Raw genomic sequence first — 13,880 nt, forward strand, 5'->3', positions numbered from 1 at the left:
TATGGATGTGTGAGGAAACAACAATTTCTTCATTCTGAACAAAAAAATGTACCATGAACTTTCTCATTGATTTTGTCTCTCAAATCAGTACATGTTAATCTTCAAGAATGTATTTATTCCTCCTGGCACCAAAAGCAAGTCTCTGTGTACCAAATGAAACGAAAAGATAGTTATATTTTGAATCAAAGCTAGAATAAACAGATTGACAAGTGCATATATTGTGTATCTTAACTGAGAATATCTGAGAGTAAGCTTTCAGTCCTGTAAGGAAACGTATGTACGTTGGCTTTGTTGACCCGTTAGATGGAATAGACCGAATGTTTGGGACGAGGTACTCAGCCACCTGGTAAGAGTGGCAAAGTATACGCGTGGGATGGTGATCTCTTTACTTCACAATGAAAGGAGATTTTCAACAGGGAAGAGACATACAGAAGGATGATTCGGGGCTGAGCAAATATTTGTGTTCCAAAGGGAAGGTCGTGAAAACAAGGCTTAAATGATAACTCACCACTTCAGATGGTTCAGCCAACACATTGATGAAGAACTTCGCCTGAAATATGCAGAAGTTGATCGATAGTAAGATCTATAAATGATATTATCCACCACTTCCTCAAAGATCAAGATTGCCAAACAAATAATAGTCCAAGATTCAAAATAAAATAATCCCACCTGCTTCGTGTTTGCACCAGACATGAGAAGATCTGTTGTCACCATTCCTGGCTGCACAGAATGAATAATAGAAATGAACCATGATTTATAATGTTCACAGGTATTGTTTTCCAATACCGCAGAGAAGGTTATAAGCTTTTGTGTTACAAACAGGAATTTTAGGATACAGATAACAGTGGATAGACAACTGAATGTGCTATAACGTACATTAAATATTTACGTATATAAATTAAAATCAAATAAAATATTTTTATAATTGAAAATATCATAGTAAATTAAGTTTTTAACAAAGTCTATCATATACATTTTTATGTTTATAAAATTGGTTTGTTTGTTTTTATCTAAATTTTGAACCAAACATTTTTTTCGGTTGGTTAATTTTTTAGACTCGATCCGAATAGTTAAAAACCAATCAAATATGCGGTTTGGTTTGGTTTGGTTCAGGTTCTTGCCTATCCCTACTTTAGATTACGTTTGGCGTGAATGGAAAAATGGATTTGGATTTCTAGTAGAGTTTTAGCATCTTTAAATTCAGGTCCTGTTAAAGTTCTGGATGCAAGAACCTTGAGAAGTGTGTAATGCTCCTATATGCTTTTACTGATGGAGTTTCTATTACATTACATAAGCAAATAAAAAGATGTACGTTGTACCGAAAGATTATGGACGACAACATTATTGACATCCTGCATCCTCAACTCAGCCTGTGGAAGAGAAGAAATGAAATTTATTACTTGCACACCATAATGTTTGCCATGACTTCACCAAATATGCAGCTGAAAATGCACATAACAAAGTTCAAACAAGATTTCTTCCGAGAAAAAGGAAAGAAAAGATAAAATTTTTTGCAGCCCATGAGACAGTAGAAGATGTGAAAATTTGATGGGTAAGAAATACAATGTCCGAGTAAGGCAAGTGCTAGAAAATTCCCAATTTAGCGTTTAGTTGTGAGGTAAAGATTAAAACGAATGCTCAAGAATGGAAAGTCAGTAAATACACGCATCTTTGAGAATGTCTGTATTTGCAAAATCATATATAGCTAACAACATTCATTTGAATTCCGCACACACTTGTAGTGATTTTGTCAGATGAACCACACTACGTTTAGTAGCTCCGTAGGCAGCAAATCTGAGAGACAAGAAAAAGAATATGTTAAAACGGACAGACGATCAGTTATCAAGAAAAATAGGGAGCCAAAAAGCAATCACTGGATAACGTAAGTTCCAAAATCATAGCATTGGAATGTGAATGTAAGCCCCGAGAAATCAAATCATAAGACATATTCTTTCAGCGTAAATTTTTTACAATTATGCAATCACAGAAATTGTCAAGCAAATCAAGAGAAGTTAATGAGCCCCAAAACACAAAAAACAAAACAAAACAAAACAAATTCTACCTTGGAGTTGGTCGTCCATCAGATCCGGCTCCATCAATATTAAAGATATGTCCTCCTCGAGTCTGTGTTTGCATCATCTTTATTGCCTAGAATTATCATGCATTAGGTAAGTCCATCTGTTTACAGGGAAAATGGTGATGAACAAATGATGTTTACCTCTCGACAACATATCATCAAACCAAGGGTATTTGTGGATACAACTTCACTGCAAAGAGGGTACAACAGATATAAAAAGCAAATCCTTACCTAAAAACTGAGAAAGTGTAACTACAACTCACATTAAATCTTCATCAGATGCCTCTACCAATGGTTTGTAACTATAGGCATTCGATCCTGCATTATTTATCTGCATCATTCTGAAGATGGGGTAATACAGAACAGATACTGGAATCTGAATATCTATCACTCTAGCAAAAGATGAAAGCAAAAAAATGATAAAACTATTGTAAAGCAATAACTCAGAGGAGATAATCAATGGTCCTTCAATTAACGTCCTGACGTGACACCACAGAAATTTTTAATGAGGTTGTGGTTAAGACATGAATTGTAAATCATGTACCCATATATCAATGTATTTGAGGTGTTCCTTTGCAAAAGCAACTAGTTTCCTCACATCATGCCCCTCTCTAACATCACATGTGGTACCCTGCACAAGGAGGGTCAATGACATAAACAACAAGCCTGGCATACACAATTTCAAATATACAAACTTCAGAGTAGCGGAGTGGGTTTTTGTATGTCTCTGATTATTCCTTCCAATTGATTCCTTGCGTGTATCTGAATAAGTTTTTCCAGGAAGTAACCAAGGCAGGGAAAAAAATTAATAATAAGCATGAAAAGTTGTGAAGGAGGTACCCACAGATGCTGCTTCCCTGATTCAATTTTCAATGTTTCAAGAGCAGATTTCACTCGATCATCTGAAATCATTAAGCACATCAAAATATTTTAAAGCGAGTGCTTAGAAAAAAGAGTAGAATAATGTTTCTGCAGTAGACCAAGACAAAGATTTCCAGAGGGTCTCATAAAAGTGGTTTTTCTTTTCAGTAATCAAGTTTCTGAAGGGTAATTATCAATAAAGAGAGTTTGCAGTATTGTTAAATTTCATCAGATTCCAAATCTTCTCAAAAGGATATTTCATACAAAATAGATAGACACGGGCAACATAAATAATAAAATGAGTACTATTTTGATTCTTATGGGTAAGTAATCTGAGTGTCTTTTGAAAAAGTATTGAGTTTTTAAAAAGATAACAGGCTTGGGATAGGATAGTAATGATTACAGGAAAAAAAGGATGGGGCTGAGTGAATTTATATTGCATATGGAAAGGAGCAACACAACATCCGACTAACAGTTACTTCTCTCAACTGGACTTAGATTGTTCATGTTTAATTTCCAGAGAAGTATGCCTCAATTAGTTCTCTTACCGGAGCCATATGAAGCTTTTGTTGGAGACTAATTGCCCCAAAATTATCCAGGTCAATTAATACATTTTATCAAAATTTGAAGACAGCATATGTTAAGTTTTTCTAAAGAAATATGTTGTCAAGTTAAAGAAAACCATCAATTTACCTGATCTGGAACATATCACGACATTGTCACCAGCTTTTAAGAATTCTCTTGCAAGTGCATACCCTATTCCTGAAATGCAAAGATGAGGTTAAGACATTCCAACCATAAGTATAAAAGAACTAAAGGTGCATAAACATGTTTATAGAATTAAGAAGTTAAACATATATATGACAAATAAAGCCATTATCGCGCCACACACTTTATTGATAGAACACCCTTTTATACAGAGGGTAGTTTCTTCATCAACTATTGCAAAAAAGTGTTGAAACAATTACTTCAGGGTTCTAGGATAATAATTAAGGGGGAATTTATTGAAATTTTTTTAGACAGTACATTTCTTCAAAAATAGATTGCCATCAGATAAACTTCTAAAACAAGTTTTATAACAGCCAACCAGTAGCAACACTTAGAATTGAAAGGTATTAAAACTACAATATATTGGAGAGAAGTTGCAGGAGGATAGGATATAAGAACTTTTGAGTTTAATACTTGAGCTCTAAATCAAGACCATTGTGTAGTTACAAAAATCCGTCTTTCGGAACAACATGTAACCTGCTTAATCTTTTGTATCTGTGTAAGAACTACTTACAAAACTCATTGATTGTCTTTTTGTTCGCATTCAGGTGGACTTGTTGGGTACCTACTTTATTGTCATCGATATTTGATCTTTTGTGTACAATGGATGAGGGGTTTGCAAACCAGCCTATAACTGCTCGGGTTATTCGGTAGGATATGGCATTTGTATATATCACATCATTCTTTAAAACCGTAACTCCAACATGTTGAACAGTTTCATAAGTGCAAACCATGAAATATAATCAAGAAGCTAAGGCAGCAGGCACATTGTTTATACTATTCAATGAAATGATTCATTACAGTGATGATACTTACTCAAAATGGGCAGATAAAGCAAAAAATAGAAAAATGAAACAGAAACAAGCAAAACTAAGAAGTGTCCTGCTTCATAAACAAAAAAGAATAAGAAAAAGAAGAAGACCCGACCTTTGGTAGAACCAGTTATCAAAACATTATAGGGTGCAACCATTGGCTCAGTTTTGCTGGCCATCATCGATGAAGCAGAAGACATAGCCTTTACTGGAAAAAGGGACTTTTGTGAATGGAGTTTAGATATTATGGGATCTCTTTTTATAGTGAAAGTCCTTGACAAGAAACTGTGTCGACCGAATTTTGGCACTGGCTCAGCATGAAATTTGAGGATGGGGGAATTTGACAAGACCGTTGCCACCATTGTTGAAGCCAAGAGACGAGATGAAAAGATCGAAAATTCCGGACGATTGGTTAGTTTGAGAAGACTTTTATCCCAAAGTTCAGGATTTGTTTCATCGGAATTTAAACCAAAATGAAGACTGATGTGGTCAGATTATTTCTTGGTAACACAAAATAATGATAGATATGGACTTAATTAATTGCATATAATAATAATAATAATAATAATTAGTGCACTGAGACACGCGTTGCGTACTTGTATAATATTTTTTATAATTTATTTAATTTATATTAAGAATTGAACCTATAAATTAAACCCTAAGAAATAATTACTTTATCTATTGAACTATATGTAACTTGTTTTAAAATTTTAACATTTTATTAATATATATAAATATTAAAATAGACCATGATACCAAAATTAGTTAAAATATTTTAAATTTAATAAAATAGTACACAAGTATAAATAATAATAAATATAAATAAATGTAAATATAAATAATAAATAAATGTGTGAATAGTCGAGTGGGGCAGAAATCCCGTGGCATCGGCTTTGAAAGCCCACCTCTCTTTCCCGCTTCCGAAGCAGAGACCCTTTCGTTGAACCCGTGCCGGCAGCGACACCTCCGCCGTATAATCAATATACTGTTAAACATTCTCCACTTACACCGCATTAATACGTAGAGCCTGCTTGTTTTATGCTATTATTCCGTCCAATTTCCGCTGAAGTCCTTGTCGGTTCCGTTATTAATCCTGTTTCCCAACTTTTTATTTTATGGGTTCGTCGTCAAATTTTGTATCACTCAGTGTTTGCTGTACTTATTTTTCTGAATCTTGATTCATACAGTTTTGAGATAAAGTGCATGATGAACGTCCCAATTATTGGTAATTTTTATTCAGATACTAAAAATTTCATGTCTTGGATACTTATTCACCTGTTTTGTCGCTTTATTTTCGTTGTTATTTTGTTCTTGTCTTTGTGGAGACCCTTTACAGGGGGATTTTCCAGAAGTGATAGATGAGTATCTGGAGTATGGGGTTATGAAATGTGTTGCCTTCAATCGCCGGGGAACCCTTTTGGCTGGTATGATTTTATTTTATTTTTCGTTGTCCACTTTGTGTCTATCGGTACTCTTTTGTATTGTTTAATTATTTATTCTTATTTTGTTTCTTTGGCAAAGTTACCGAGTATACGAACTTTCTGAGAAAAGCCTCTAAAAGGTGTAATAGCTGGGCAGTGTGTATTGAATTTTTATCGAACCCCAAGAATGAGTTTTGGATTGTCAATGAGCTCTTTATTCGAGTTGAAAGTGGGTTTGACAAAATTTCACCCTGTCAAAAGTTGGTGTTGCTTTAATTTGTTGAATTATGGCATGCTCCTTTAACATCAGTATCTGAAAAATGAAGGCCTGCTGTCACAATATAATGCTATGACCTTTTTGAAAAAAATTGTGGTAAACTGGCTGTGGCACTGTACTGCTGTCGATCCCCCTCCTCCGTAGAGTTTTAGTAAAATATTAACATTATAAAAGGTTTTGAGCTTAGAAATAGATTGTTTAGTTGACTAGTTTTTACAGTTTTTATGTTCTTCAGTTCATGTAATAAGTAACAACCTTACCGACCATCATTAGACATGCTTGCCTGTTTTTTGTGAGATACAACTTTCTGCTCCTTGCATGCTTCCGCTACCACATTTATCGGGTTCCCTATTTGATATGTCCAATTTCTTTCACCAGCTGGGTGCTCTGACGGAAGTTGTGTTATATGGGATTTTGAAACCAGAGGTGTTGCAAAAGAACTCAGGGACAAGGACTGTGTTGCTGCCATAACAAGTGTTTGTTGGTCAAAACATGGTCACCGCATACTGGTATCGGCTGCTGATAAATCATTGACTCTTTGGGATGTTGTCCAAGGGGAGAAAATAGCTAGAATGACTCTTCAACAAACGCCACTGCAAGCTCGTTTACATCCCGGTTCCTCTACTCCATATATGTGCTTAGCTTGTCCTCTGTCATCTGCCCCTATGACTGTTGACTTGAATACTGCAAGCACAACTGTGCTTCCCGTGTCATTGTCTGATACAGGAAATGGCACAGCCCCTCAATCACACAACAAATTTTCAGATGGATCCTCTCCTTTTACACCTACAGCAGCATGCTTTAACAAATACGGGGATTTGGTTTATGTGGGCAATTCTAAAGGGGAGATACTAATTATTGATCATAAAAGTAACCATATACGTGGTATTGTTCCTATTCCAGGGGGTTCTGTGATAAAGAATATCATATTTAGCAGGAATGGGCAGTATCTTCTCACAAACTCAAATGATAGGACTATCAGAGTCTATGAAAATCTTTTGCCTGTGAAAGATGAGCTTAAAGCTCTAAACGAAACCATTTGTAAAACAGACGAGCAAGATGAGGTTGAAAAGTTGAAAGCTGTCGGATCAAGTTGTTTATCTCTCTTTCGTGAGTTTCAGGATTCAATCACCAAAGTGCACTGGAAAGCACCATGTTTTAGTGGTGACAGTGAGTGGGTGATCGGAGGTTCTGCTAGCAAAGGAGAGCATAAGATCTATACGTGGGACAGGGCTGGCCATCTTGTAAAAATCCTTGAAGGTCCCAAGGAAGCTTTGATTGATTTAGCATGGCATCCTGTGCACCCTGTTGTTGTGTCTGTCTCCTTGGCTGGATTAGTTTATATTTGGGCCAAGGATCATACTGAGAATTGGAGTGCATTTGCTCCAGATTTTAAAGAGCTTGAGGAAAATGAGGAGTATATAGAAAGGGAAGATGAGTTTGATCTGGTGCTCGAAACAGAAAAGGTGATTGAATTTTTTTGGATAAGACTTTCTTGTAATGTTTTTCTTATTATATATTTCTTTATCTTATCACTTGTGTCAAATGTGCTTGCGTGTCAAATGTGCTTGCAGATGAAAGATTCAGATATCAATGAAGATGATGAAATTGATATCATGACAGTTGAGAGAGATCCTGCTTTCAGTGATTCAGATATGTCGCAGGATGACATATCTTATTTGCCTCCTGATCCATCTCCAGGTGTTCCTGAGCAGCAGGATATCCGTGTTTTAAGTACTTCAAAGCTAGAGGACACTGACCAGTCCACATCTCCTCTGTCAGAGGACATGGAACTGAATGGTCATTTAACAAACCATGAATCCAGTCCACTTAATGGTAACATCCATAAATTTAGTGATATTTTTTCAGGCTTTATCAGTAATTTCCACTTACTGCTTATGCACCTATTTTATTAACTGGATATAGTGCCTGAACATTTATTCAGCTTGGGGGGTATGTTTGTTTTATGTCATTTGAATCCCTTTTTTTTTTTTTTGGGGGGGGGGGGGGTTGGTAAATTGTCTAGTTGTTTCACATTTAACTACTGTTCCTATTTGGGTGGGTGGGTTGGTAACTGGTAAATTGTCTAGTTATTTCACATTTTTTACTACTGTTGGGAGTGTTGGGAGGTAAAAGACCATGAACCCATGACACAGTATCAATATTGAAATAGCACTGAACATTTTTTTTTCCAATTGAATTTACACCCCGAATTATTTGTATTAGAATAATCTTTGCCTCCATTACTTCATCATGGAAATACATTTTTCTCTGCACACCTTAAATCCTACATCCCCTCCGTGGGGTTTTCTCCCCTTTGAAGTGTAGTATATCTTGCATGGCTAGTAATATTTTAGTTGGCAATCGACCATGTTGGTTCTGTATGAGCCTTTGATTCCTTGAAATCTGAACAACTATTGGTCAGATTTTCATTTCAAGTTTCTTTGCTTTGTTCTTATGTAATTTCTGTATGAATCGGAGCATGAATCCTTTGTCGTGTTGTTGGCCTTTAAAAGCAGCAGTATAGAGGCTTAATGTAGAATGCATTGTGTTCCACGATTTTTTTCCTGAGATACTTGGTGTCTGCTTGGACGTGTGCAGAATTTTAACTAAAAATTTGTTTGGCGTATAGAAATTGGTTTTCAGATTTATTTAATGTTATAATTACGTGGTTTTGAAGATGCATTTGGATGGTTTTGAAAAATACATAATCTGGCTTGCATGAGTGCACAGAATCATGTCGATCAAATATCCAAAGAACAATTATAATAGTTGATAAATTATTGTTTATTTTTAATAATTATGTTACATTTAGAAAAACGTATATATTATTTACATGTCCTTCAATGTCATCAATGTGCGAAAAATGAATGGTAAGCTATCCCCTCTACATAGAGCTATTTCCGTTGATCCTCTACCTCCACTTCTGCCTTCTATTTTAAAGTTAGAGTTTTGTTTTTCTTTCATCATGATAAACTAATTATTAAAGGTTCATAGTTGACTTATTAGAGGAAATAATGGTAGTTGTGGACTTATGTGCTATAATAGTGCAACAGAAGGAGTGTGGTTTCATGAGCCAATGGTGAACAGCGGTGGTGGTGCTTGTGAATTGAGGTTTTAGAAAGAAAAGAAACTGTATTGTGTAAGCAAATTCTTTGATTTATGGTGTGTATAAGTTCAATGTTGAAGATGAAGTACAGGCTCGTCTGGAGTTGATTACACTTAATGGTGAAAAGTTTGTCAATTTTAGAAAAACTCTTTTGGCTGTTTTTGTTTTTGGTACTGTTTACCCTTAGATATTCCAAAAATTAAGAGCTGTTAGGATAACTAAAGGTGTTTTCAAAACTATGACAGGGATGACTGACCATCCTTAAAAAGGATTAAAAAACTCTTTCGCAAAACATATCCAAACAGACCTTGAATTTTGTATCTGCTTAATTCATACTGTTATGATACTTTATGGTGTGCAGTAAGTTCCTGGCAGACAGATATCTTGATACCGACTTATCAGTTAAAAGGCGTTCATAAAATCAGCGAAACAATAATCCAATAAGATTGATGTTGGTGCTATGGTTTGATAAGTCTTGAGTATCCATTATACTCAGAAAGGATTTGAATCGTAAATTTGAGTTGGGGGGGCCTTTACTGGATGATTTTTATGCCTTTATTTTACAATTTGCTTAAGCTTTATTCAAGCGCTATTATCTTTCAGCATCATGTGCACATAGCGAATCATCAACTTTTATTTTTGTTCTGTTGAAGTGTTTCAATTATGCTGCAGAGGACTTTGGTGGAGCATCTTTTAAAAGGAAGAGGAAACCCTCTGAAAAGGTCTTGGAATTTCAGGCCGAGCATGTTAAGAAGCCATTGTCAAAGATGAAAACAGATAGCAATTTACTGGAAGCTGTAAGATCGATCGCCTGCTCTTGTACAGTTAGTTAAGCACAGGGGGAATGCAACACATTCGAATGGATTTATCTAGTCTTGCTGTTTCATGTGCTGTTGCTAAAACTAGGAAGCCAAAATTTCCTTTTGCTGCAACTAGTTTAAATGAATGATATCATGCCCTTAGTTAAAAAAATGTTCCCAGTTTGAACTATTTTCAAATTTCATGCGACACTTTAGTTTGGGGTTAATCTGGGGCCAAGCTTTGATTTTATGTGATAATAATCTGTAGTAATCTTTTATAGATGGACAATTTGGAATTAAAGATTTTTTAGAAATGGCTGATACTGTTCCCACAGACAAAATGCCTTAAAAGATGTATTAACCTTTTATCTTTCAACTTTTTCTTGCAATATCTTGCCTACTTAAAAGTGCGTGAGCAAATATTTGTTTAGTCATGAGCCTGAAAGATTTCAAATATAAATAGCAAAAGGATACTCGTCTTTTCTTCTTTTTAATCATTTTTAGTTTATTATTTTTTTAATTGATGCTTTTAATCAATTTGAGACTGCTGATACTTTGACACCAACAGGGTACTGCATCATGACTTGGGACTTTGTGAACACACGATCTGGAGGGAACAAGCAATTGATGATAAAACCAGAGGCATCTCAGCAGTCCGATTCATTTCACTTGGTGCATTGTCAATTCTTGTCTGTTGATGGTAATATCATGGAAAAATGATAGGTACAGAATAGGTTGATTGCAACACTTCTGTCCATTCATGTTGAAGAAGCAAAGATTGGAGTTTGTCTGAAGATTACTCCGAGAATTTTTTCCTATGTCTCCTGAACTCGTACATTATGAAATTAATGTTTATATTTATATTTATTGAATTTATAAGATAACAAGTTTCTGTTTTTTTAATGGTTTAGATCAGATGTGTTACTGACTAAAGTATATTATCGACCAATCACTTATGATGGATGAATAGACAAAGTATACCTGTGGCTTATATATGAGAAAGCTCACTTGTTCTGTTTTTCTTATATCAGTGTATGTTTATTCTGTCTTTATTTTTCATGGTGATGGAAACTTTCCTTTTTGATTCTTCATTTTCAAGGTTCTGGATATTATTAGAGAAATATGGCTTTCCATCTTATTTCAGTTTAGGGTGCTGTTTTATTTTTTTGTTTAATTATCAAAGAAGTGTGAGTCTTGTTGTATCAGAAAGTTTGCTGTAAAAGACAAGTTTACTTGAGCTTCAATCCTTTTCTACAATTATGACACATCGAATTTTTTGTAGAAATATGGTGATCTGCCGGGGTCAATTTTTTGTTTGAATGGATTTTTGTTCCGTGCCTCAGATACCCCTTATTACAAATGGTATTTTTTATTGTTTGATATTATGGATTTTTGTTACGTGCCTCAGATACCCCTTATTACAAATGGTATTATGTAGGCGGAGGTATGATCGTGTCAGTTACTAATAAAATGCTTTTATGAGGTATTCCAGTATTCAATATCTTTAATGCTTTTATGAGGTATTCCGGTATTCAGTATCTTTATTAATTTTGGTTCCGGCACTAATACACCATGGAATTGTATATGCATATCAGGCTTTACAATCAAGGACATTATCTACTGTGTCTAGATTTTCCTTGTACTCGTTGTATACTTGAAATTATTTACATACTTGCACATCTCTTGAGTCTCTAAATTTTAGCTTTTCCTGATGTAAATTTGTAGGTGACATAAGCACTGAGCGCCACAATAACTAACACAGCTACCCCCATGTTCACCAGCAATTGCCTTTCCTCATTGAGTTCTGTGAGTGCTTTCACTTTTTTCTTGTAGTTTCCCATTTTGAAAGCACCGTAATCACCTTCCCTTGAATGAATCTTTTGTTTTCCTTTTGATTCTGTGTCTTTGGAAGTGCCTACAGCCTCATCTTTGTCAAATTTCTTCTTCTCGACGTTCTCGACCTGAGGTAATTCTTCTATCTTCTCCAAGTTCTTCCTTTCCTTGTCCACCGTGATTGTTGGTACGATCGCTTGATGCCTATTTGACGGTACATGGTCTTCTGTCAACTCTATGTCTTGTAGAACTACATTTTGGTCATTACTCACTGGAGTAGCGCTGTTTTTGTCCCTTTCATCATCCAATATCTTTTGTTGTCTCATATTTTTCTCATCTGGCAATTCAATAGTTCCCATGGGCGTGCTATTTTGCGGGAGAACTTTATCCTGGCCCTTTTGAAGGGTAGCGTCAATGCTCGTAGTTTTTGGAGAAAAGGTCTCTGGAGTTTTCTTGGGAGACTTCGTGCCTTTGTCCACATATTTTTTCGGCACTGTAATGGTAAGGTTGGCTCCTTGGTGCTTGGCTCGAACTGAATTCATTTCACAGTTTTCTGGAATCTTGAAATCCTCTAGAAAACGGCTCCATTTGTTTCCAGCAACTAGACGTTCCCCCCGAACCCGGATAATATTCCTGCCTTCTGTTGAAACCTTAATCTGTTCCTTCATGAAACCTGACCAAAACAAAGGAAAAATTGGAGTAAATGACTAGTCCCTGATTCCCGTGCTATTTTTAGGTGCAGCACATTAACTTCTTCTGAAGTTCGCCTTTGTCACAAATTTATTTTTCCCCGAGTATAATTGGGTAAGAATGTGTTTCATAGGTTGTCTCAACTTAGGATATCTCCTTTATCGGGGGGAAACATTCTGTTACCCACCAAACCATCTATTTAATCGAAAAGTGAAGGGAAGCACGTACCAGGAAGATAGATGACAAGAAAACGAGATTCATCGTCTTGTTCCCATTCTGAAATGGGCTTGAAATCTTCATACACAGGTCGAACCCCTGCAGACCTTGACGGCGGCTTCGCCGTGCCACTACCTCTCTGCCGCATTGCCATTTCGGTTACAATAAATGCTTGTACGTATATCTGTTTGTTATGACGATTTTGATGGTCTTATGTAGGAGCTTTTCCTTTGGTTTGTGTTTATATAGAGAGAGAGAGAGAGATAACGAGGGAATTGAACAGAGGTTTGCTTTCAAATGATGCTTGGATGAGGTATATCTCTTGCCAAGTTAAATCTCAAATAGAAAGAATCCCTTGTTTGGGTAACGCGGTTGACCACATTACTAGATTTGCTATTTCCTTTGCTGAAAAGAAACAACTTTTCCAATATTTGTGGCTTAGCATTACGTGTCAAAGTGGCTTTTTCCAGCCCTTAGCCACATACAAATGTGGCAAGCTTTTGGCTGACCCGGTCTGTTATTTTTTATTATTTTATTTTCTAGAGACTACAAAATTTTAATAAATTGGTGTAAAAAGAACTCCAAAATTGGAATATTTCATAATTACTGACAATATTTTCTTTGTTAAAATATAAGAAATTATAGCCAATGATCGAGCTTAACCAGACCGGATTTCATCGGACAAGATCGATGTTCTAGATTTCGGTTTGTATCCCTATATTCCACACGTTTGTCTGAGTGTTTTACTTTAGTCATGTGTTGTTGATTAAAAATTATAGTATTATTTTGTATTCAAAAACACTAGTCAAAAATTTACTACTCTCACCCCCTCTCTCTGTTTTAACGACAGACTGATCTACGGTCAGCCAACATTCCGACATGTGTTTGACTGTCCATCACATTAAACTTCAATCATGGTTTCAAATGTATATCATAGTTATACATACATCATTAATTAAAGTTAAACCCCAAAATGACTATTTTTCGTATGTTGACGAAGTTTTTTTTTTTTTTTT

At 35.6% G+C, this 13,880-nt stretch overlaps 3 protein-coding genes across 8 annotated transcripts; 1 reads left to right on the forward strand and 2 right to left on the reverse strand.

The window, feature by feature from the left end:
* Nucleotides 1-5,017, reverse strand: LOC142546924 (chlorophyll(ide) b reductase NOL, chloroplastic). 2 transcript variants are annotated; one of them, XM_075654903.1, is made up of 13 exons: nucleotides 4,634-5,017; nucleotides 3,632-3,700; nucleotides 2,918-2,979; nucleotides 2,622-2,708; nucleotides 2,341-2,408; nucleotides 2,219-2,267; nucleotides 2,063-2,148; nucleotides 1,737-1,794; nucleotides 1,320-1,370; nucleotides 670-720; nucleotides 509-550; nucleotides 233-343; nucleotides 1-142 (listed from the first exon to the last, which is right to left on the reverse strand). In XM_075654903.1, exons 1-13 carry the CDS (start codon nucleotides 4,878-4,880, stop codon nucleotides 95-97), a joined length of 1,029 nt encoding a protein of 342 aa, XP_075511018.1. In that variant the 5' UTR covers nucleotides 4,881-5,017; the 3' UTR covers nucleotides 1-94. The 2 variants fall into 2 exon arrangements, 1 of the variants encoding a protein (XP_075511018.1); XR_012820551.1 differs by having other exon boundaries at nucleotides 114-142; nucleotides 1,313-1,370.
* A 439-nt stretch (nucleotides 5,018-5,456) lies between these two features.
* LOC142546925 (protein RBL-like) lies at nucleotides 5,457-12,077 on the forward strand. Of its 4 annotated transcripts, none has more exons than XM_075654907.1 (8): nucleotides 5,457-5,592; nucleotides 5,689-5,743; nucleotides 5,844-5,942; nucleotides 6,595-7,682; nucleotides 7,791-8,052; nucleotides 9,998-10,122; nucleotides 10,694-11,931; nucleotides 12,038-12,077. In XM_075654907.1, the coding sequence occupies exons 1-7, from the start codon at nucleotides 5,557-5,559 to the stop codon at nucleotides 10,706-10,708; spliced, it is 1,680 nt and encodes a 559-aa protein (XP_075511022.1). In that variant the 5' UTR covers nucleotides 5,457-5,556; the 3' UTR covers nucleotides 10,709-11,931; nucleotides 12,038-12,077. The 4 variants fall into 4 exon arrangements, with proteins under 4 accessions (XP_075511022.1, XP_075511023.1, XP_075511020.1 ...); XM_075654908.1 differs by having other exon boundaries at nucleotides 5,469-5,592; nucleotides 5,706-5,743; XM_075654905.1 differs by having other exon boundaries at nucleotides 5,545-5,743.
* Nucleotides 10,822-13,370, reverse strand: LOC142546926 (uncharacterized). 2 transcript variants are annotated; one of them, XM_075654909.1, is made up of 3 exons: nucleotides 12,877-13,370; nucleotides 11,850-12,631; nucleotides 10,822-10,957 (listed from the first exon to the last, which is right to left on the reverse strand). In XM_075654909.1, the coding sequence occupies exons 1-3, from the start codon at nucleotides 13,016-13,018 to the stop codon at nucleotides 10,922-10,924; spliced, it is 960 nt and encodes a 319-aa protein (XP_075511024.1). In that variant the 5' UTR covers nucleotides 13,019-13,370; the 3' UTR covers nucleotides 10,822-10,921. The 2 variants fall into 2 exon arrangements, with proteins under 2 accessions (XP_075511024.1, XP_075511025.1); XM_075654910.1 differs by lacking the exon at nucleotides 10,822-10,957 and having other exon boundaries at nucleotides 11,689-12,631; nucleotides 12,877-13,366.
* Nucleotides 13,371-13,880: the final 510 nt, after the last annotated feature.

The sequence above is a fragment of the Primulina tabacum genome, chromosome 5 (assembly GCF_025594145.1).
Source record: "Primulina tabacum isolate GXHZ01 chromosome 5, ASM2559414v2, whole genome shotgun sequence".
NCBI classification, from domain to species: Eukaryota; Viridiplantae; Streptophyta; class Magnoliopsida; order Lamiales; family Gesneriaceae; genus Primulina; species Primulina tabacum.